The sequence below is a fragment of the Ciconia boyciana genome, chromosome 25, assembly GCF_034638445.1.
Source record: "Ciconia boyciana chromosome 25, ASM3463844v1, whole genome shotgun sequence".
NCBI lineage: Eukaryota > Metazoa > Chordata > Aves > Ciconiiformes > Ciconiidae > Ciconia > Ciconia boyciana.
This window is the reverse complement of record NC_132958.1, coordinates 3,228,792-3,250,533: the sequence shown is the minus strand read 5'-3', so window position 1 is coordinate 3,250,533 and position 21,742 is coordinate 3,228,792. Positions and strand designations below refer to the sequence as shown.

At 46.9% G+C, this 21,742-nt stretch overlaps 2 protein-coding genes and 1 long non-coding RNA gene across 4 annotated transcripts; 1 reads left to right on the top strand and 2 right to left on the bottom strand.

Moving 5' to 3' along the window:
* Positions 1–1,495: 1,495 nt before the first annotated feature.
* LOC140643819 (uncharacterized) lies at positions 1,496–3,532 on the bottom strand. The gene is made up of 3 exons (XR_012039661.1): positions 3,456–3,532; positions 1,718–1,767; positions 1,496–1,623 (listed from the first exon to the last, which is right to left on the bottom strand). It is a non-coding gene; the product is annotated as an uncharacterized lncRNA (long non-coding RNA).
* An 884-nt stretch (positions 3,533–4,416) lies between these two features.
* Positions 4,417–9,179, top strand: NEFM (neurofilament medium chain). Its single transcript, XM_072846277.1, has 3 exons — positions 4,417–5,527; positions 5,841–5,965; positions 7,240–9,179. Exons 1-3 carry the CDS (start codon positions 4,466–4,468, stop codon positions 8,612–8,614), a joined length of 2,562 nt encoding a protein of 853 aa, XP_072702378.1. The 5' UTR covers positions 4,417–4,465; the 3' UTR covers positions 8,615–9,179.
* A 5,645-nt stretch (positions 9,180–14,824) lies between these two features.
* Positions 14,825–19,574, bottom strand: NEFL (neurofilament light chain). 2 transcript variants are annotated; one of them, XM_072846305.1, is made up of 4 exons: positions 18,503–19,574; positions 17,819–17,943; positions 16,490–16,809; positions 14,825–15,418 (listed from the first exon to the last, which is right to left on the bottom strand). In XM_072846305.1, exons 1-4 carry the CDS (start codon positions 19,553–19,555, stop codon positions 15,231–15,233), a joined length of 1,686 nt encoding a protein of 561 aa, XP_072702406.1. In that variant the 5' UTR covers positions 19,556–19,574; the 3' UTR covers positions 14,825–15,230. The 2 variants fall into 2 exon arrangements, with proteins under 2 accessions (XP_072702406.1, XP_072702407.1); XM_072846306.1 differs by having other exon boundaries at positions 16,559–16,809.
* Positions 19,575–21,742: the final 2,168 nt, after the last annotated feature.

Below are 21,742 nucleotides of genomic sequence, written 5' to 3'. Positions count from 1 at the left end.
AGGTCCTGAAATATGACCACTGGCTGAATGGGAATGATGAAAAGCGGGACGTGTTAGGAAAATGTTATTGCGTTACAGTTCTGTCTTGAGAAAGTCCACTTTAGAACAGAAAGAAAATGAACATAGACATTTTTCAAAGCACAAGCATTGCCCAGTAGAACCTTTGTGTTTTATGCTGTGGCATGCTATCAAAGAGCCTGGCATAGCTGCATTAGTCAGGCTGCCCGGCCTCGCCACCGCTCCCAGCGAGTCTGAGACAGACGGAGCTGAAATGCCCACGGTTCAGTCCCCTCCCTTCCACTATGTCCCCTTTCCTTCATTGTACCAAGTGTCCCCAAATGATGCTGAAGACAATTTGTGAATAATCATGATAACCCATCATTAAACCCCTCCAAGAATCTGATATTTCAAATCTCAAGATACTGAACAAATTACAAAAAGAAACAAAAAAAGTAAATCCTTTTAAAAGTTCAGCTTCCCATGAAGCTGGACGCCAGCGCTGCTCATTCATGCGATGGCCCAGTCCTGCGGCGTGCTGTGCACTCCTTCTGTGCGTGCTGATCACTTCTTGGCTTCCTCAGGAATTAAGGTCCTAAAGCCTTTTTCAGGAAGCATCCAACACCGTACAGGACTAGGCCCTTAGTGCATAAATCTAAGTGTTTTCTTCCATAGCTGTCGCTATGTAAATGTTATTAGGACATACCCTCAGCTGGACTGAAATGTCCGTCCTTGCTCTCTTGATGCTGCTGGAATGAGACCAATTTGTGCCAGCTGATTATCTGGGCCATTATTTATTATAAGTTTATGGTGACCAAATAAGGTTCTAGGACATCAAGGCCTTCAGCTCACATAAATCAATATAGCTTCCTTGGCTTGGAGAGTCACACCAATTTACATTACTCTGTGGCGTGGAACATAAAAAGTGGATCAAATTCTGATTTCCTTACTCTTTTTTCACTCTGACAAAATTCCTTCTGATGTTATTGTTTGTCCTCCGTGCATGGATATCACTAAGACTTATTCAGGCTTAAATTTCTTAAGCTCAAGCTTAATTCAGGCTTATATTAAAAACAGGCAGCCACTTACCACGATAAATCCCCTTTAAGCTGATAAATAATTTTTTTAATAGTTCTAACCAACTGCATTGTACTATCTGTCCAGTCCTCTGCATTCTACTGTCTCTCTAGAACCTAAAAAACCCCACCCAAAAACCCCTTTTCATCTACTCATCTGAGTCTATCATTTTTTAAAAGATATTCAAGTTAATTCATTATCATTGGATATATCTTAAACTGCTTTATCTGGAAGCAGTCAGGCTGTGGTACAACTCAGCCTTCTGTATTTTGTTTCCTTTTTTTTTTTTTTTTAAGGAGGCTGCAGAACTCAGTCTCATCCTTCTGTATTTCTTTAATGCAGGTTTGTCAATAGTGTATGATCAAGATTAAAATCAATGCCGCTGCTTTTCGAGTCTGTGGGAGTGCCTGTTCCTTCCCTCCTGCTCCAAAGCCCGAGACATCGGGTTGCTGTTCGCTCTGAAGTAGCAATGCTTGTTTGTTAAACTTTGAGGCAAAAAGTTCTCTATAAGCAGAAATATTAGTCTGCATTTCAAAGTCTCCAAAGTGGCTATGGAGAGAAAGGAAAAAGGGATTAGTTGCTCATCAGAAATAAGGCAACATTTTAGGCTGATTTCCCTGACTCATTCTAACCTTCAGCTCACCTTCAGGGTAACGTAGCAGGAGCTCCGTCCACCTGCATCTGATTACGGAGCTGAAACGAACATTGCAAGAATGTATTTTTAATTAAAACAATGTGTTTTATTTCAGAGGATTTCTGTACGTGCTTGTAAATGCCTCTCAATGCAAACTTCTTCTCATCTAAATATCCTGATTTTCAAGGTAATCAATATGTATTATGAAAATTATTGTATTCTATAAAAGTTTGCATTGCTTGAATTTCAATATTAAATAAATAAATCAAATGCTATCACTGCTTGATTATAAAGCAACAATTTATTTTGCGTACTGGGGAAATTGATTTAAAATGATCCATGCATCAGGGTATTTAATGAAAGGGAGTTCTATTACAAAGTTCAGTGTGCCCCTCCTTACTTGCTGTTCAACACCATTCGCTTGTTTTCAGAAGATTAAAAGGATAATAAAAACTCCCAAGCACCTCTGTTAACCATATGGTTTCCTTTACAGTAAGTTTTCCATATGTAGAAAACCATGATCTGTTCCCCCCTCCCAGTCTTTACTTAACAGGGAAGAAAGCAGTAATGAACCAGATCGTAACATATCTTTTTCCCTAAAAGGAAACACAACGCAATGCCGTAATAGACAGTAATTTTGTTTTGACTTCCAATTAAATCCAAAGGGATGCTTTTTGCCTGTGGAGAAAACTTTCAGCAAAATTAATGGAACAGATTTAGAATCCCTGATTGCTTCAATTATAATAACACCTTTTCTTGGTGTTTCTCATATAAAGCTCCAGAGAGGTTAACCAGTGGATCTAACTGCCTGTGTTTGCAAATACAATTCAGCAGATACCTTGGATAATTCTGACTTCCCCACTGACTGCAGTGCTGCAGTCCTATGACAGCATCATATTAATGAGCCAGCAGCGGCACGGTGTTCCCTGTGGTTCGCAAAGTTTAACCCTGTCCCTCAGACTTCCCTAACTCTCCACAGTGAAGACACGGCAGCATCAAGCCCAGGAACTGTCTGTGTCCCAGGTTCAAGGCAAGAAGGCGATTTTTCAGAAGGCTTTTGCCTGCTAACAACATCACCTGCTTAAAAATTCACAGACTGAACACAGGCAGACCCTTTTCAGCACCTTTCTGAGCGAGGAGTTAAAATTTCCCCCCCTCAGCATTCTTCCCCTTACAATGGGAGCTGTGGCAGGGCTTTTTCTAGCACCAGCAGGTTGTTTTTTTTTTCTTTGCAGCTTACTAATCAATTGCCTATGTAGCTGTAATCCATCCAAGAGGAGTTCAAAGCCTGGATGTTAGCTAGTCGCTGTAATGCAGCCCATACAAAGCATATCGTACCATGTAAACATAATTTTTAACAAGGTTTCAGAGAAGGAGAATTTATTTCTAAGCAATGCACCAGGCGTTAGATTAAAATGTGAGGGTGGGAGGAAAAGAGAGGAGGGAAGGGGGGGGCGGAGAAGGATTACGGTGAAGGATTTTGGATGCCGGGGGGTCTTTCACACTCTTGCTGACTGCCCGGCTGCCCCAGCCTCCCCCTGCAGAGCCCCTTCCTGCGCCTGGCCCCCACCCCAAACGGAGGCGAAGCCTTGGCGGGAGCCCTCCTTGCCGCAAAGCAGCCCCGGAACCCACCCGGCCTCCCTTCCCTGCCCGCTTTTGACCTTCAAACGTCAGGCCCCGCCTGGGGAAGGGGGGATGCGGGGGGGGCGGGGGGCTGCATCGTGGGACCCCTCTGCCCCCTGCTCACCCCCGCTCGCCCCGGGACTGCCCGCTGCAGGGCGGCCCCGCTCCTTCGCCCGGCGGGAGCTGCCCGTGGTGCTGCAGCCGCCGGTGCCACGCCGGTCCCGGTCGCGGTCGCGGTCGCGGTCGCGGTCGCGGTCGCGGTCGCGGTCGAGGTCGCAGTCCCGGCCCCGGCCCCGGGCCCGGGCCCTACCCTGCGGGCTCCGCCAGGCGCTGCTCCGCCGCCCCCGGCAGCGGCCCGGTGCCGGCACCGCGCTCCGCTCCGCCATGGCCGCTGCGGGAGGGGGACGGGGGGGGAGATAGAGACAGGAAAGAAAAGAGAGAAAAGAAAGGAAGAAAAGATAAAGGCAATAAGAGAAAGAAAATAAAGAAAATAAAGAAAATAAAGAAAATAAAGAAAATAAAGAAAATAAATAAAGAAAATAAAGAAAAGAAAGTAAAGAAAGAAAAGAGAGAAAGGCAATAAGAGAAAGAAGAGAAAGAGAAGGAAGAAAAGGAGGAAATAAGGGAAAGAAAAGGAAGGACAAGAAGGAAAGGAAAGGAAGGAAAGGAAGAAAAGGAAGAAAAGGAAGAGGGTGATGGCCTAGGGAAGGGGGAGCAGGGGCAAGGAGCAGGGGAAAGGGGGAGCAGGGGGGAGCGAGAAGGGAATGGGGGAGCGGGACAAGGGGAAATGGGAAAGGAGGAGCAGTGGGGAGGGAGGAGGGGAGGGGAACAGGGGAAGCAAGGGGAAGGGGGAATGGGGAAGGGGCATCGGGGGGCATCAGGGGCTGGGGGGCCGGGAAGCGGGAGCGGGGAAGCGGGAAGGGAAGGGAAGGGAAGGGGGAGCCGGGGCAGGGGGCAGGAGCCGGGGAGGCGAGAGGCGGAGCAGGGGAGGCGGGGCCGGGGCAGGGCCGGGGGGAGGCCGCCCCCCGCACACGTGTGCGGGGCCGCCCCGCTGCCGCCCGGCGGGGCTATATAAGGGGCGGCGGCGGCCGGAGCAGCGCCGCGCCGCCGCCCGCCACCCCCGAGTGCCCCGCCATGAGCTACACCATGGAGCCCCTGGGCAACCCCTCGTACCGCCGGGTGACCGAGACCCGGGCCACCTACAGCCGCGCCAGCGCCTCCCCGTCCAGCGGCTTCCGCTCGCAGTCGTGGTCGCGGGGCTCGGGCAGCACCGTGTCCTCCTCCTACAAGCGCCCCAACCTGGCGGTGCCGCGGGCCGCCTACGGCTCCACGGTGCTGAGCTCCGCCGAGAGCCTGGACGTCAGCCAGTCCTCGCTGCTGAACGGCGCGGCGGAGCTGAAGCTGAGCCGCTCCAACGAGAAGGAGCAGCTGCAGGGGCTGAACGACCGCTTCGCCGGCTACATCGAGAAGGTGCACTACCTGGAGCAGCAGAACAAGGAGATCGAGGCGGAGCTGGCGACGCTGCGGCAGAAGCACGCCGGGCGGGCGCAGCTGAGCGACGCCTACGAGCAGGAGCTGCGGGAGCTGCGCGGGGCGCTGGAGCAGGTGAGCCACGAGAAGGCGCAGATCCAGCTGGACTCGGAGCACATCGAGGAGGACATCCAGCGCCTGCGGGAGCGCTTCGAGGATGAGGCGCGGCTGCGCGACGAGACGGAGGCCACCATCCGCGCCCTGCGCAAGGAGATGGAGGAGGCCTCGCTGATGCGGGCGGAGCTGGACAAGAAGGTGCAGTCGCTGCAGGACGAGGTGGCCTTCCTGCGGGGCAACCACGAGGAGGAGGTGGCCGAGCTGCTGGCGCAGCTCCAGGCGTCCCACGCCACCGTGGAGAGGAAGGACTACCTGAAGACCGACCTCACCACGGCGCTGAAGGAGATCCGCGCCCAGCTGGAGTGCCAGTCCGACCACAACATGCACCAGGCCGAGGAGTGGTTCAAGTGCCGCTACGCCAAGCTGACGGAGGCGGCCGAGCAGAACAAGGAGGCCATCCGCTCCGCCAAGGAGGAGATCGCCGAGTACCGCCGGCAGCTGCAGTCCAAGAGCATCGAGCTGGAGTCGGTGCGCGGCACCAAGGAGTCTCTGGAGCGGCAGCTCAGCGACATCGAGGAGCGCCACAACAACGACCTCAGCACCTACCAGGTAGCGCGGAGGCGTCCCGGGCTGCGCCGAGCGCGGTTCGGGCGGCGGGGGGTGGGGGGGTGCCCGGGCAGCAGCTCCGCAGCGCGGGTGCGGGCGGGGGGAGCTGGCGGCGCTGGCTGCGGGGCTGGGCCCCCGGGCCGGCCGCGGAGGGAGGTGTCGGGGAGGGCGGGGGGCGCCGGGCGGGTCCCGCTCTGGCCCTGGCACTGCCTCCCAGAAAGAGTTTCTGGAAGTCCCTTTTGAGAACTTTTTTCCGCTCCGTCTCTCTGTGAAGCGTATGTCTGTGTCACAGAGGTTTTCTGCGTCTCTGTTGCAGGACACGATTCATCAGCTGGAGAACGAGCTTAGAGGAACAAAGTGGGAAATGGCACGTCACTTGAGGGAATACCAGGACCTCCTCAATGTCAAGATGGCCCTGGATATTGAAATTGCTGCATACAGGTACAGTAGGATCACTGCGGACATGCCTGGAATATTAATAGCGCTGCAGATGCTGCTGGCTTGGGAAGCTCTACCACAGATAAGAAATATCTGCATGCAGTGAACACAAGTAAAATTAGAGCTTGACTAAATTATTACAACCGTTTCAAAATCTACACAGAGCATGGAGCGTTTGCAGTAAGAACCTAGAGCTCGTTAGGGACGGGCTCTCTGGTAACCAGTGGCACAGCTCCCAGCGAGCTCAGCGGGCACAGGGTAGCATGACTCAGTGCAGTGGCACCCTGGTGCCGCATCCTGCCCTTGTTTACAAAAGCAGAAGATGCAGCAAAAGACAAGTTTATTTTTAATTCCTGTTTGCTTTGCATATGCCAAGCAAGCGGTGCTTGTCACTTGAATTCCCTCTTATCGCTTGAGAGAGACAGTGCGCTTGCTTGATCATGGTTTCAAGCAGGGAGTGCTAGTCTGCTTGTCACAAACACTTTTTTGCTTTTCTTGCTCAACTTTCCTTTAAAGGCATCCCCTCTAATCTGGAGCAGGAACATTGCTTGCTATTGCCATCACCTGGCAGGTTTTTTTTAGTCTCCTTTGCATCACTTTAGAACTCTCATCGGAGAACTGCTGATTTTTCTGGGTCACAGGCTTAGATGAAAAACATGCATTTGAATATAAGAAAAGTAAGACCAAAGAAACCCATCTCCAGATTTGCTTAAATCCCTGAGGCTGTTCAGACAAACACACAGATACCCTAGGGTCTACAGCTGTTTGCTGCCAAAGTTAGCTGAACAAAAGTCTCTTCAGTTTTCATAGCCACATGAGAAAGGTGGATGCCCAAACTATTGAACTAGGACATCCGCTCTAATTGGCTTTGAATGTCTCAGCCACAATATTTGATTTGGGTCTGTTGGCTGTGTCAAATTCTCAGTTCGCCCACATCATAATGCATCCTATGAAGTGAATTATTTTTCCATACTCTGTGCCGACTTATCCTTAATGTCAAAACCTTCATTATGGCATGAATTTCAAGTGATCAGCTGAAGGTGTTACACTTGCCACATGCAAACCAAGCTAAAAGCTGTTTGCTGAATATGAATTTTGCAAAAGAGCTGATTCAAGGAAAGCTGAACTGGGGCTGTGAGCGATGGATTACACAGATCAGCTCTAGCATATTCCACATACAAACTGGTTTCATCCTGCTGACAGGGAAATATTCTAATAGCTGTCCCTTATGTTGGGTTTCTATGCTCATTTTTTTTCCTTCCTCCTGATTCCCTTAGGAAGCTACTGGAGGGTGAAGAGACCAGATTCAGTGCCTTCTCTGGAAGCATTACTGGACCCATATTCACACACAGACAACCATCTGTCACAATAGCATCCACTAAAATTCAGAAAACAAAAATCGAACCACCAAAGCTGAAGGTCCAGCACAAGTTTGTAGAAGAAATCATTGAAGAGACAAAGGTAGAGGATGAAAAGTCTGAAATGGAAGATGCCCTAGCAGCTATTGCAGAAGAAATGGCAGCCAAGACCCAGCAGGAAGAACAGGAGGAAGAAAAAGCAGAAGAAGCAGCTGCAGAGGAAGAAATTGCTCCTGAGAAGGCTGCTGCAGAACAAGCAGCTGCACCTGAGGAGGAAGAGAAGGAGGAAGAGGAAGCAGAGGAGGAAGAAGCTGCAAAATCCGATGCAGCAGAAGAAGGAGGTTCTGAAAAAGAAGAAATAGAGGAAAAGGAAGAAGGTGAGGAGGCTGAGGAAGAGGGGGAAGAAGCTGAGGCCAAGGGCAAAGCTGAAGAGGTAGCAGCAAAGGTAGAGAAGGTCAAAACACCTCCCTCAAAGTCCCCCCCTAAATCCCCCCCTAAATCCCCTGTAACAGAGCCGGCCAAGGCTGTCCAGAAAGAAACAGCTGCAGAAGCAGGAAAAGAACAGAAGGTGGAGAAGGCTGGTGAGAAACCAGCCAAGGAGGAAGAGAAAGCAGCATCTCCGGAGAAGCCAGCGACACCAAAGGTAACCTCTCCAGACAAGGCAGCAACCCCAGAGAAGCCCCGCTCTCCAGAGAAGCCGGCAACCCCAGAGAAGCCGGCGACCCCGGAGAAGCCCCGCTCTCCAGAGAAGCCGGCGACCCCGGAGAAGCCCCGCTCTCCAGAGAAGCCGGCGACCCCAGAGAAGCCCCGCTCTCCAGAGAAGCCGGCGACCCCAGAGAAGCCCCGCTCTCCAGAGAAGCCGGCCTCCCCGGTCAAAGATGAAAAGGCTGTGGTGGAGGAGACCATCACTGTCACAAAGGTAACAAAAATTAGTGCAGAGGTAGAGAAGGAGTCCAGGAAAGAGGACATTGCAGTGAATGGTGAGGTGGAGGAGAAAAAGGAAGAGGAGGAATCCAAAGAGAAGGAGGTTGAGGAGGAAAAGGGAGTTGTCACTAATGGCCTAGATGTGAGTCCAGTTGATGATAAGGGTGAGAAAATTGTAGTAACCAAAAAAGCAGAGAAAATCACTGGTGAAGGTGGGGACAGTACAACCACATATATCACAAAGTCGGTGACAGTCACTCAGAAGGTAGAGGAACATGAAGAAAGCTTTGAGGAGAAATTAGTGTCCACCAAGAAAGTGGAGAAAGTTACTTCACATGCCATAGTAAAAGAGATTAAAGAGACCGAATAAAATAAATCATAGCTAAATTAAAAAAATTAAAGAGCTTGGGTTGGTGCAAAAGGTTAAGCCATATGACAGCTGCAAAATGCATGTGAGTGACGGCTTCAAAGCAGAACGGGTTCTCTCATGGAGGCTCCAGACACACAGTATTTTACTTTTTTGTGCAATATAGGGGAGGGGGGGGGAATGCATGCAGGCTCAAGATGTACTCCCTCCACAGAGCTTGGGGATCTAAAATAATACTAATAATAGTGCATGAGATGAAAAGTGCAAAGGAAGCTTTTGAATTTCCTGAGCTGTTGGAGGGACATATCTGAGGAACGACTTAAGATGTATTATGCAAAGAACCAACTGAGCCAAAAATGAACAGAAAACAGTAATAGAATATTCATGAGAACCAGAACTCTCCTAGCCTTAAAAAAAGCTACTTATAAATAATTATGTTTACCTCACTGGTGCAATTAGGGTGGACTTTTGCTCATGGGAGAACCTAGTTGACATGCACAGTACGCAACCTTTTGTTGTTTGATGTAAAACAGTCACAGCAGTTCTTGCTCAATAAAGGTCAATACTGAAAACATGACTTGTCTGGTGGTTTTTTTCCAACTCGGATCCTTCCCTGAAGTGTGATACTCTGTCCTGAACAGGAACACAGGTGCCTGGGTTGAAAAGTTGCTTGTGGTTTTTCCTTAGTGTCCTCATTTAGAAAACAAGTTCGAATTGCATGTGATGAACAAATTTCCTGTAACATAATACAAATGCTTGAGCTGGTTGAAGCAAATACTTAAGAGCCATATCCCATGCTTTCTAGAGTAAAGGGGAATCTATTGCCTGGCCTTTAGGTGCTTAGAGGGATTGCAATTGCTTTTGCTAGCAATGGGAAGGTCTCTGAGCCACGGGCTGCTAACATCACTTATCTGAGCAATCCTGCTTGTACTAAGCGTAAGAGTGTTACTCTGCAAGTATAATTTTCCTCCCCGCACACTACTCTCAACATTTAAGGAGAGCCTTAAAGATGTGGCCATTTCCAGATCATTCCTTCATTTTCCAGGGAAGATAGCCTGTCTGAACCACAACTGGTCATGGTATTTTCTGTGACACTAGCTTCTCACTTAAGTGTGCAAAGACCCATTAAGTAATCTCAACCAAGACACCATGTGTTCATCAAAATGGGGTAGCTTCTGTTTATTTTTTCCCCTCCTGCCTTAATTATATGGGAACATCCTTATCAATTCTGTCTCAAATGATCAACAAGTACATCTGCCTCTAAACACAAAATTCCAAAATCAAGAGGAAATGAATTCCTGGAAAAAGGAAACTGTCCCAGAGATGATACTGGTATCATATATCAAAAATATTCCTAGCAAATTTTTTAAATATTTGTCCATTGGAAAACAGCTGTAGAAATAGCTTCCAGAGTCTGAAGTGAGGCTGGGTAGGGCTCAGATTATACCTGGTATGACTGACAGATAAAATCAAATTAAAGCATTTTTTAATTTCCAACAGAAAAGTCTCCTAAGGGTTGGTCTATGTCTACCGCTACTTCCAGGTTGGCTTTATTAAAAAGAAAGCTAATTAAAGGGCCCTCTAAAATCCCACCACATGGAAAATAAATGGAGACAAATGAAACAAAGGGAAAAAGAGAAGGGCCCCAACTCCAATTTGGGGAACTAATATGTCTTATTATGGGATTAATATTGTGTTTATTTCTAGCACATTTCAAAAGGAAAATTAAAAACACTGCTCATGCCTTACCTCCCGTAACTAGCAAAGAAATGCAAATCATTTTTAAGCCTGGGTTCAGTACATGGACTGTCCTGAAATCCGTTGACTAATTGAGGGTCTGATCAAAATCTATGATTTGCATATGCCTTCCAATTCTTTACCCTATCAATAATTGAAGATCAAGTAGTCTTTAATTGAAAGGGTTTTGCATGTTCTTCACTGGAGAAATTGTGAAAAGTCCACAGCAGATAAGCCTTTCAAACAAATCTGAATGTCTTTGTGTAGCGAAGTAATGAATGTTTCTCCTGCTGATATCAATAATGGAAATCTGTGCTCAACAGCTTGCTGGTTGGGTGACGTTTAATTAAAGCAGAGTTAGCAAATTAAATGGCAGCTTCTCTGTAGCAAGCTTATGTGTGAAAGTTACATGTGTACGTGACATAAAAATAACAATCCCTGTATGAATAAGAAGTTAAGTAGCCCAGTCACACTCACCTATTGTCAGTAAGTGTTTGCGCCAAGTTATGTTAAAATATAGAAATGCCCAATGGTTTGTGAGCATTGAAGCTATTTTTCTCTTGGGTCTAATCAAAATTTTCAAGAGAACACCACCACTAAAACCAAAAACTAAACCAGAGACCAATATTTAACATAAAACTTTCTGTTTATGTGCTTCCAAGTAAGTTCTAGAATCTGCTAAAACGTGGCCCACTGCCAGTGGGCTACCACCCCTCAGCATCTTCAGCATCAAGACAAAGAAGGGTGACCTTGTACAGAGAATTAAATTTCAATGTCAGTGGGAGACTCAAGAACATCATGTTAACGTGGGCTTACACAGGTGCAGGTGGGATCCCAAACTGGCTTGCTATTTTTCATGTTATGCTTTCTTTTCAGTTCTGGTAGGATACAGGTACAAGGACCTAGAGATTATTATTTGTGTTGTTTTGATTCTGCTTGCACATTGGCAGTCCAGCCAGGATTGCAGTTTCTTGTACAAAGGGGCTGTATCAACGCTTCTGCCCAGGGTACATCGATTTTCCTGCATGGTTTTGGGAATTCATTGCATAGCCTGCGTGGGAGGCAAACTCCTGGGCTACCCACTGGCATGGTATATTTCAAAATATCCTCATTTCGCCCCCCTTTTCCACCGAAAACATATTGCAGCCTTTAGTTATTACCCACAACTGCATTTTTTTTCTCTGCTCTAACACATAAAATAAATTTGTGAGTTTAGTCTCTTTCCCACTGCAAATATTTCCATCAAATCCTAAGAGAAATAAGCAACTGGTTAACACATTTCTAAATATTTATAAAACTATAAGAACTGATTAATATTTAATGTTGCCAAGAGGTTTTGTCTACTGACATCTGCAATCAAACAGTTTCAAAAGATCGCATAATTCCAGGGCAGAGATGCATAAATAGTATGTTATTTGCCTGTTCTGCACCAATTACTGCTTCAGACTGTGCATAGCCAGTGAAGGGATTAATTACTTTCAGACACAGAAGTTCATTGATCAATACGAAAGACTCCATGAAGGGAAAAACAATAATTAAAGGAAGTTACTGTGAAGGTTTATGCATCTTATTTAAGGTGGACCATCAAGACCCCCCTGACTTCAGGAGCTGGAGGGCTCTAAAACAGGACTTTTTTTACCGTATCGGCTTGCGGAAGCGCTATGATTAAGAGATTTTCAGCATCCCAGGACTAAATTCCAGGTGGAAACAAGCTGGGAAGTGTTACAAAACACAAATAGGTTGCATTTGCTAGGGAGCTGAGTCAGGCACTAGAATTTTCTCCAGGCATCAGGGTCTGTGCTTTTCCCACTCACATGTGGGCTTTCTTCCTTCTCAGTTCAGGATTAAACTACCCTTAACTAATCTAGGAAGGCAGCAAATGATGAATTGTCAATTATTTAGTTACTAGAAGGCAAATTCCTATAATCTGGATATTATATCTGTACAACTTTTCCTCTTGCGGACTGGAAGGGGAGTGTGTGTGTATGTGTATCTCAAGAAAAGCACAGGACCTGCTTGTATTTGTCTTCCCTGTGATGAGAACTCAGCCTGATCAAGACCCCACCTGCCCAAACAGCAAAGAAAACTCAGGGACAGACTCGTGGCTTTACTTGCAGCTGCAACTTGGGTTAAAGTTTCTATCGTGTCTCCCTCTGCCTGCTTTTACTGCATTGCGTCAAAGCAAGCTCCTGGATTTTCAAAGGTAAAACAAGGGTTGCCAGCAGGATCCCCACAACCCTGAGAGCATCTCGGCACATAAAAAGCACACTTCCATCCTCCCTCCCACCAGTTTACCTTACAAGCAAGGCAGGACTGGAGGTGGCAAACTAGGCTGGACAGTCACTGCAGCTTGCCACTCTCTGCAGCTCATTGCCACGGCTGTGACTCACACATTTCCTGCAGAGTTGTGAAATCTCTCCTTTAGCTGTAATACATTAAAAATAACATAAGGAGTGGGGATCGGACTGAGATACACTGCAAGGAGAAATGTGTTTGCTGGTGTATCTCTAAATGTGCTGGTTTAAGAGCATCCCTAGCAGCCTGGCTGCAACGATTTGGAGAGCTGCAGGCTGTATTGCTTCCCAGAAGTGAAAGGGATACGAAGGACTGAATGAAGGAGGAGTTTATCTGCAAAAGAAGACATGAAAGAGGGAGCAAAATCAGGTATTGAAAAGTTAAAAGGAGCTCAGAGTGCTTGGAGAAAGGCAGGATGGGGCAGTGGTTTTAATAGATGCCAATCTATTTCACAGTGGTGTGGCTTTAATGGCTGTGATGAGTTCTGATCTGGTGCATAACATGTTTTTTGCTCTGTAGGAGCAGAACCTCTCTCCCAACTGAAGTGCCACACTAAGCATCTTCTCACAGGGCACTTAAGTGAATTTCCAAGTACTATCTCTTAGACTCAATATTCTGCTGTTTGGACTAAGGGTATCACATACCAAAAGGAGCAGGTCTCCTGCAATTCCATCAATAGCTTTTAAAAGCACCGAGCAAGCAGCATGTGTCAAGTCTCTGGCCTGTGGTACTGCAAGTACCCCCCCCGCTCACCACTGCTTTCCTGAAGATAGAAAATAAAATCTGCTTTGTAAGTGTAAGTCTGCAGAAACACATGTAGAAAAATCTCCATTAAAGCAGAAGGGAAATGTGAAAAGAAAGACTTAAAAGAGATGTTGTTGAAGAAAGGGAAAATTAATTTACTCATTTGTCTTCTGGTTCTCAAAAGCATCAAAAACCCCAAGAAAGTAGGGGGGAAAATATTAAGCATTTGGAAATGATACTGGAACTCCCTGGAGTTACTGGAATTATTACATATGCATACAAGCTCTGTTTCCTGAATGGTTTTACCAAAGGTGCTTTTTCTTTCTCCTGCTGTTTTTCCTGGGAACATGGAGGGAAAGAATTGCTTTAAGTGCTTACCTCATCCCCTCATCATCTTTATAACTCTTTCAAAGGAGATGCTTTTGGAACACCCCTATAAATTTTTATACAAAGACACTTCCTTTCTCTCTGAACGTAGCCATTGAGGAGAACCAATGCAAATCAACTGATACCATGAAGTCAGTGTACAAAATTAAAAGTTACCCCAAAATCCTATGCAAAAATCCATCTAGCTAAGTGTGACCAAAAACTTTTAGTGCAGCCATGTAATGCATTTTAACATGGGTTTCCATGGGTTTAATTTGCAGCATTAGTCTAATACTTGCCCTTAGCACAAGGTTTAGCTTTATTTATCAACTCTGGCTAATTGAAAACAAGCAGGCTCAGACCACAGGACACTTGACATTGCTTTCAGAATTGCCAGGCTTTGCTGCTATTTGAGCTGTTCCTATTTTAGGCCTGAGCACAGATTAGACCTTTCTTTAGCTCACACTCAAAACTTCAAAAGTTTCTCAAAAGAGAATTAGCCTCTTCAGTCCATAGTGGATTGACTTAAAGATAGCACCCTGGAGAGGCAGCACATTTGAGTAGCAGAGAAAACTCCCTCCCACATTGTCCTTCCCTCTAACACCTCACCCCAGCTTTTTTCCTTTTTAAATATACAGTCATTGCTCCAAGTCTCAGCTACCTCCACAGTTATTCTTCCCTTTCATCACTGACCTGTCAAAACATCGAACAACTGCCTACCACTGTTTAACAGCCATGTTTGCATTTTGCTTCTGTACTGGTTTGTTAAAATTTCTCCTTTTTTCAAAAGGCAAAAGGGACTTTGTGCTTGTGTGCATACAACAGCCCAGTGAGACCCATCAAAGCTAAGAGCACATTTGGACACCAGTGTATTTTTACCATTGTAAGACTTCCATGTGAAATTTTACAGCCCCATCAAGAAACTTTGTCCACCTACTAGTCCCCCAAGCATATCAGCTAGAGACAGAAACCAGTATCCCACATCCTGTTACACAGGCTTGAAAGATGAGTGCGATACACCACTTTATCAACCTTTTAAGTGCATTAGTGACACATGACACATACAAGGAATCTGTGTAAGCATTTCTGTAACTTTATTGACTAGCTTTATTGCACACACTTATTGAAGCCTCCATTATTTTACCCTCCCAAGGTTTCCGTAATTATTTTAAATGCAAGTTAAAGATAACTTTCATTCCCATGACTTATTTTTTTCCCCCCGTTTTAAATTTTAAGGTTCTGAATCACCCAAGAAAGACATAACCCCTGAATTCATACGTGTAGACCATGCGGCATTCAGGGAGCAAGCCAGTGGGTGCTCTGCAAGCATACTGATACTCTGCACAGAGAGAAACATCATAGATCATTAACTTTAAACCTCAGTGGTCACTGAATTAAATATGTGAGACTGCAATTTTAGCTCAGTCAATCATTGTTTACTCCATTGGCCTGATGAGAAAGCTAGATTGACTAAAAATCAGGCCTTCTTTTTCACTTCACTCTCTTCCTTTCCTGCTGCTTCTTTCTCTTCCTTCTCTTCCTTCTCCTCCTCACCAGTTTCCTCAGCAGTTTCCTGAGACTCCTCCCCTTCTTCAGCTGCTGTTTCTTCCCCTTCTCCTTCCTCTTCCTCACCCTCTTTGGCTTCTTCAGATTCTTCCTTAGCACCTTTGAAAGACAAAAAGAAATATTCCACATCTACGTACTGTTCCTAATCCCAATTTAATGGGAGCCAGTGTACCTGCATCCTTCAACCCCACACATTTGGATGGCAGCCAGCTAAACCTGATGGGGCTGGCAAGTCATTTTGCATGAAACCAGGGACATTTATCTAGGACTTGCAAGGGAGACCAACAAAACTACACAACCAACTATCCTAGATTTCAGAGGGAGTGAAACTCCTTTATAGGTCTTTTCAAAGTCATGGCCTTGAAAAATACTGACTGTGGACTCATTGCTTTAAGCCTTATCCAAAGACTTTAGTTCAAAAAGGAATCTTGCTGTTGCTCTCTTTAGCTGTAATTTCATTATAATTCATCTTTACACTAATAAACTCCTAGAATAGTTTAAGGGTAACCAATGCATTTCAGGTATGTTTAGGTTAAATCCTTCAGAGCTATGCAACTGAAGTCAGGAAAAGCAACTCTGGATAACATTCCTTTTATATTTTCTTTAAAATGTGACTTTGGTAAATAAATTACGGCACAAAGGAAGTGACATATACTTTGCTTGAACAAGAAAACTACGTAGACCTCAGAGGCAATAGATATTGCTATCCACTGAACCCAACAGTTACATCCACAGACATCAGCTGGATGTTCCTATTATCATGGGCTACGCTCTGGGAATTAGTATTTATCTCAGGATGTCCTTGTTCCTTCTTTTTGAGGATGTCTGTAATAGCCAAGTACTATTTGCTGCCATATGAATACAACATTACAAGCCGTTAAAGTATTAGCATTCTCACTTTTGGAAACTTGAATGGAAAACACCCAGTGATTTCCAAAGGACTATAATTAGTCCTATCATCTGCCTGATATTGAACATTAACCTTATCTTCCATTCAATATTCAGGCTTTCCTGCTTAAGTGCTGTGTGCTTAATCCCATGATCCTTTGCTCATGTGAGCAGACAATGAGGGGTCTAATCATTAGACTTGGTCATCAGCATTTCTGGGTTTTACCCCATATGAGCAGGGTGAAGCATGAAAGAGAGGGATTTGAAAGTAACTGTAAGTACCTTCCTCCTCTTCTTCAGCCTCTTCACCTCCCGCTTCTTCCTCACCTTCCTCTTTCTCTTCCTCCTCACCTTCTTCTGCAGGGGCTGCCTTGGCTTCCGCGACCTTAGCAGCCTCAATTGTTTCCTCTATTTCAATCTGCTCTTCCTGGACATGACTGGAGTAGTACGTGGGGAAGGAACGGGTTGTCATCAAGTAGGAGCTGGATTGGAGACCACTGTAGGCAGACCTGCCAAAAGTCGGGGCAGCCTGGGTGTAGCCACTGGTGATGCTCCCAACACTAGTGAAACTGAGTCGGGTCTCTTCGCCTTCCAGCAGTTTCCTAGCAGAAAAAAAGCAAACAGAAATGACTTAGTTATGCTGCAGCAGTATTCAGCAGATTCAGCTATGGACCAAGACACTGTTATGCTTTGAGCAGCACAAGCCCTAGAGACTGCATACTTAGAGTGCAAAAACTAGCCCATAATGAATATCTATGTGGCAATGCTACCCCATCTCTTGGGATAATGTAAGAGTTTCAGAGGTGTGTGTTACTGGTGAATTAATACTTTTCCTTGTTAGAAGAAATAATGGGGAAAAAACCCCTAGGATTAGGTTCCTATAGCAGGTGAAGCTAGAGGTGTATTTTGGTAACCTGTAGGGTTGCAGAGAACAATGCAGATATAATAATCTGATGTTATGTTTAGCCAAGGTTTAGAGACAACCTTGGCTGAGGTTATAGACAACCAAGACAAGGTTTATAGCCACCTTCTCAATATTCCCCCTTGTGGCATTCATAGAAACTTCATTTCAGCATTTGCCATTTCTAACAGTATCTGGGACAAAACATTAAACAGCTATTTAGCAGCAATTCTGCTGTAATAGAATTGTAACAGCAATTCTGCTGTTTACAAAGGAGATTGCTTCTGTGAGTTAGAAACAAAGCCCGTTCTTAAAAGCATGTAAGGGATTTCCAGTTTTGAGAATGCGGCCATCTGTATGAAGGAGTTCCAGTGACACAAAATCTCTTCACTGGAAGTACAGAACAGGTATTTTTATCTGTAAAGATGGAGAACTGAGATGATATATTGCCAAGCTAAGAGTTCTGTATGCATATACATACAATTAGACTCGCTGAAGCTTGCTACACCGAAGATGTTGCTTTAAGCAAGTATTTTACCTCAAAACCACTGCTTCTTCCAATAGCAAGACAATGGAGAAGACCTGATTAAACTCTTGACACCTATCTATGAAAATTTCTGCTGGAGGAATGATAATTAAAATGAATTCTCTCAGAGAGAACAGGAACCTGATCTGAGTTGCGACTTACTAAAACAGTCCCCCCATCATACCTGTATGCTGCAATTTCGATGTCCAGGGCCATTTTCACATTGAGCAGATCTTGATATTCCTTCAAGTACCGGGCCATTTCACTCTTCGTGGTTCTCAGCTCATTCTCCAATTTGTTGATTGTATCCTGTTGGAAGTAACAATATTGACAGCGTAAAATTCTTAGTTGTCCCATGTCTCACAATAATACCTCGCAAGGAATTTCTCCAGTCCTATTGACTTAATCTTCCTCTAGCAGACAGAGAAAAGGAACAGCTCCAGCTCCACCCTCAGCCAAAAAGGCATAATTTACCAAATCCCACCTTCCCTGGCAGGGTTCTCCCAACCCCTCTATCCACACCCTATTATTCCATCCCTATTTAAGGTTAAGAGCCCAATTTTCTGCTATCCAAGGACTAAAGCATGCGTGGCATTTGTGTATCGCTTCATTTGGGTTTTAGCCTATAGATGCTTTTTCTAGTTTTAGCTTAAGGATATTTTTTTATAACGATATAGTTAGGGCTTTAGCCGTATATAGATAAATTGCATCCCATGCATTTGCCACAGCAGCAAATGCCACAGAGCTATCTCTGTGGCATTTTGCGTTATAATTTTATGACCCCTTAGAGCTGGATGTGCAATATAGCTATATGCCCCCGTTCCCAGGATGCCCGGACAGCCTCCCCCTGCACACCCCGACCGCTCACCTGCAGGGCGGAGATGTCGGCGCTCTGCTTCTCTTCCAGCTCCTGCAGCTGCTTCTCCAGCGCCTCGTTCATGCCGCGGGTGGCCTCGATCTCCAGCGTCTTGGCCTTGAGCAGGCGGCGGCTCTCGGAGACCTCGTCCTTGGCGGCGCGGACGGCGTCGGTGTTCTTGGCAGCGCTCTCGCTGAGGACGGTGAAGCGGCTGCGGAACCACTCCTCGGCGTTCTGCATGTTGCGAGCCGCCAGCTTCTCGTACTGAGCGCGGATGTCGCGCAGGGCGGCCGAGAGGTCGGGCTTAGCCGACACGTCCATCTCCACGGAGAGGTGCGCGTACTGGATCTGCGCCTGCAGCTCCGCCAGCTCCTCCTCATGCACCTTCTTGAGGAAGGCCAGCTCGTCGAGCAGGCTGTCCACCCGCTTCTCCAGCTCCGCCCGCGCCAGCGCCGCCTCGTCCGCGCCCTTCCGCACCTCCAGCAGCCGCGCCTCCGCGTCCTCCCGGCTCAGCACCTCCTCCTCGTAGCGCGCCTGCAGCCCGCGCAGCGTCTCCTCCAGGCTCTCCCGCTCGCCCTGCAGCGCCTGCTTCTCGCTCGTCGCCTCCTCGGCGGCCAGGCGCAGCTCGCGGATCTCCTGCTCGTAGAGGGCGCGGAAGCGGGAGGGCTCGGCGTGCTTCTGCCGCAGCACCAGCAGCTCGGCCTCCAGCACCTTGTTCTGCTGCTCCAGCTCGTGCACCCGCTCGATGAAGCAGGCGAAGCGGTCGTTGAGGTCCTGCAGCTGCGCCCGCTCCTGGCTGCGGATGGACTTGAGGTCGTTACTGATGGCCGCTACCTGGCTCAGGTCGAGGCTGTCCACCGAGTGCAGGAGGGAGCCCGAGGCGCTGGAGGTAGCATAACTGCGCCGCACCGACACCGAGGAGACGGGCGCCGACAGGCTGGAGTACGCCGAGCGCGCCGAGCTGTAGCCGCCGCTGCTGCGCATCGCCGAGACATGGAGCCGCGGGCTCTCGGCGTACCGCCGCTTGTAGGAGGGGAAGAACGGGTCGTAGCCGTACGAGCTCATAGCTGCAGGGGGCCAGCGACTGCTCTGCGGAAAGCCGCTGCCCGACCGCCCCTATTTATTGGCGGGGAGGGCGGGCAGGCGCAGCCGCCGGGCGGGGCCGGGGCGGGGCGGGGCGGGGAGGAGCGGAGCGCCGCCGCGCTGAGGTACGGGCCGCTCCGCGCCTCGCGTAGCTCCGCGCCTTTCCGCGAGCTCGGGGGGCTGCGGCAGGGCGGGTTGGTGCTGCCTGTTAGCGTGCTCTGGCATGGCCCCGTCGGGCCCGTCTCGGACGCGCCTCGCTTTGCCCTCGCCTCAGGTTCCATTCGAGCCCACCTGGGGCCTATCTCGGGCCCCCTCAGGGCCTGCCTCAGGCAGTCGTCGGGCCTAGCTGGGGCCCACCTCGCCCCAGGCCTCCCTCCGGCCTAGGTGCTGCCCCCCTCAACCTGCCAGGGTTGTGTGTAACACCCCTCTTTCCTCATTCTCCATTTCCCCTCAAGCTGCCCTGGCAGAAACCCCGGAGAGGTTGTTGCAAACCCCACGTTGTGGCTGGGGTCTTAGGCCCAGTGCCTCAGTGGGCTGGGGTGCGCACTGCCCTTGCTGCACATCAAAACTCCCTGACCACATGCATATAGATAGCGGGGTTTTTTCCTTCAATTTGCAGTTTTCACAAGGTGTGTGTGCTTGTCGAGCTCCTGCTGGCCTCAGCATGTCCTTTGTTACAAGTGGTTCCTAATAACCAGGTAATTATGTGAATGAAGAAACAAATACGGGGCATATACCTAGCAGAATACATTGATACCTAGTTATCTAGCTTTGCTTCCTCTGTTCCTTGATATTCTCTAGAGGTAAGTCTGTCTGAGACTCGGACTGTATGGACTGAATATTTATTCTTGTGTAATCTGGCTAATACAGAGACTAAAGCTGGACAGCTGCATTGCAGCTACCTCTGAGCCACGTTATTAGGCACTGGTTGATTAAAACAAAACAGTATTTATGTTGTAGAGATTTATCAGAAGTAAGCTAGGAATATACTGAGCACAGACTTCATTGGATGCTCAAAAAGGCAATGATAATTTGTCTCTCCGAGTTAGAAGGGCAAATATATTACAAAACAAACTCTTCAAAGTTTTCTTGGGGAAGTAATAAACGTAGGTGTGGGCTGGGGGACATTTATTAAGAGAGAGATACCACAAAAATGCTTAGTTGCTTCCTAAAGAAAGGGGAAAGACTTAGTAGTATACATAAGTTAATCTGTATGCCTGCCACTAATTGCAATGGTACTTAAGTATTTCTGGCACAAAGATATGTTTGCTTAACACTAGTCATCTACTAAAGGTAGAGCAGGGTTGATTTAATCATGTTTCTTGCTATCTTCTAGTGATCTCAAACAGAACATCACCTGTTCTGTGGTATCATTTCCATAGGTTTCTGGATACTTGAACGCGAGGGATATTAAGCTGTGAAGGGCAATGGCCTATGAGAGGTACAAAGCTGCAGTCTCTTTTCATCTGAGCTCATGCTAGATGGAATGAACTGTGCTAAGAGCTAGTAAAGGCTTCTGCATCACTTTTATCACAGTAGAGCTGATGAGAGACTTTATTTTGCAAATCCAAAGCGTCCCCATGAAGATCAATGGAATTGCTCTTGATTTACAAGCACTGCAAGTGAGGCTTCTACTCAAAATTTTATTCAAAATCTGTGATTTAAATTTCAGTAGCAGTTGCGTTCATGCATGTTAGAATAGCTATCCATTATTCAGACATTGAATAGGCAAAGTACAGCAGCTCAGGTATAGTTTTATGTGCTAATACATTTTAGCTTTAACAGAGATTGGTTTTGACTTTTGCCCAGAAGAGGTAGCTTGTGTAGCTTGCAGAGCACCCTGGGAAGAAATGAGCAATATCGACATTATAGCAGATGGAAAGATTCACAGCGGGCTTGGTCAGAGATTCAGTGAGCTAAACGCAAATTGTTCTGGGATACTCCACTAAAGCAAACTGGCATACCTTGTTTCATGCCAATGGATTTATGCTAATCTCCCCTACATTCAATTTGAGCATAAGATTTAGTTATTAATGGTATCATTTATTATGCCATGTATTAATAAATGAATATACCTCAGCTTCTAAAAATAACTCCACTTCATATCCCAGGAAAATAAGCTTTGTAATAGTAGGCTGTTAATATTCTTTCTCATAGTTTTTTTAGAGA

What these genes read in the sequence shown, in the direction of transcription:
- NEFM (XM_072846277.1), top strand. Translation starts at nt 4,466, where the DNA reads ATGAGCTACACCATGGAGCCCCTGGGCAACCCCTCGTACCGCCGGGTG. An exon ending in ACGACCTCAGCACCTACCAG is followed by an intron (nt 5,528 to 5,840) that starts GTAGCGCGGAGG and finishes TCTCTGTTGCAG; the next exon opens with GACACGATTCATCAGCTGGA. An exon ending in ATTGAAATTGCTGCATACAG is followed by an intron (nt 5,966 to 7,239) that starts GTACAGTAGGAT and finishes TGATTCCCTTAG; the next exon opens with GAAGCTACTGGAGGGTGAAG.
- NEFL (XM_072846305.1), bottom strand. Translation starts at nt 19,555, where the DNA reads ATGAGCTCGTACGGCTACGACCCGTTCTTCCCCTCCTACAAGCGGCGG. An exon ending in ATCGAAATTGCAGCATACAG is followed by an intron (nt 16,810 to 17,818) that starts GTATGATGGGGG and finishes TTTTTCTGCTAG; the next exon opens with GAAACTGCTGGAAGGCGAAG. An exon ending in GGCTGAAGAAGAGGAGGAAG is followed by an intron (nt 15,419 to 16,489) that starts GTACTTACAGTT and finishes TGTCTTTCAAAG; the next exon opens with GTGCTAAGGAAGAATCTGAA.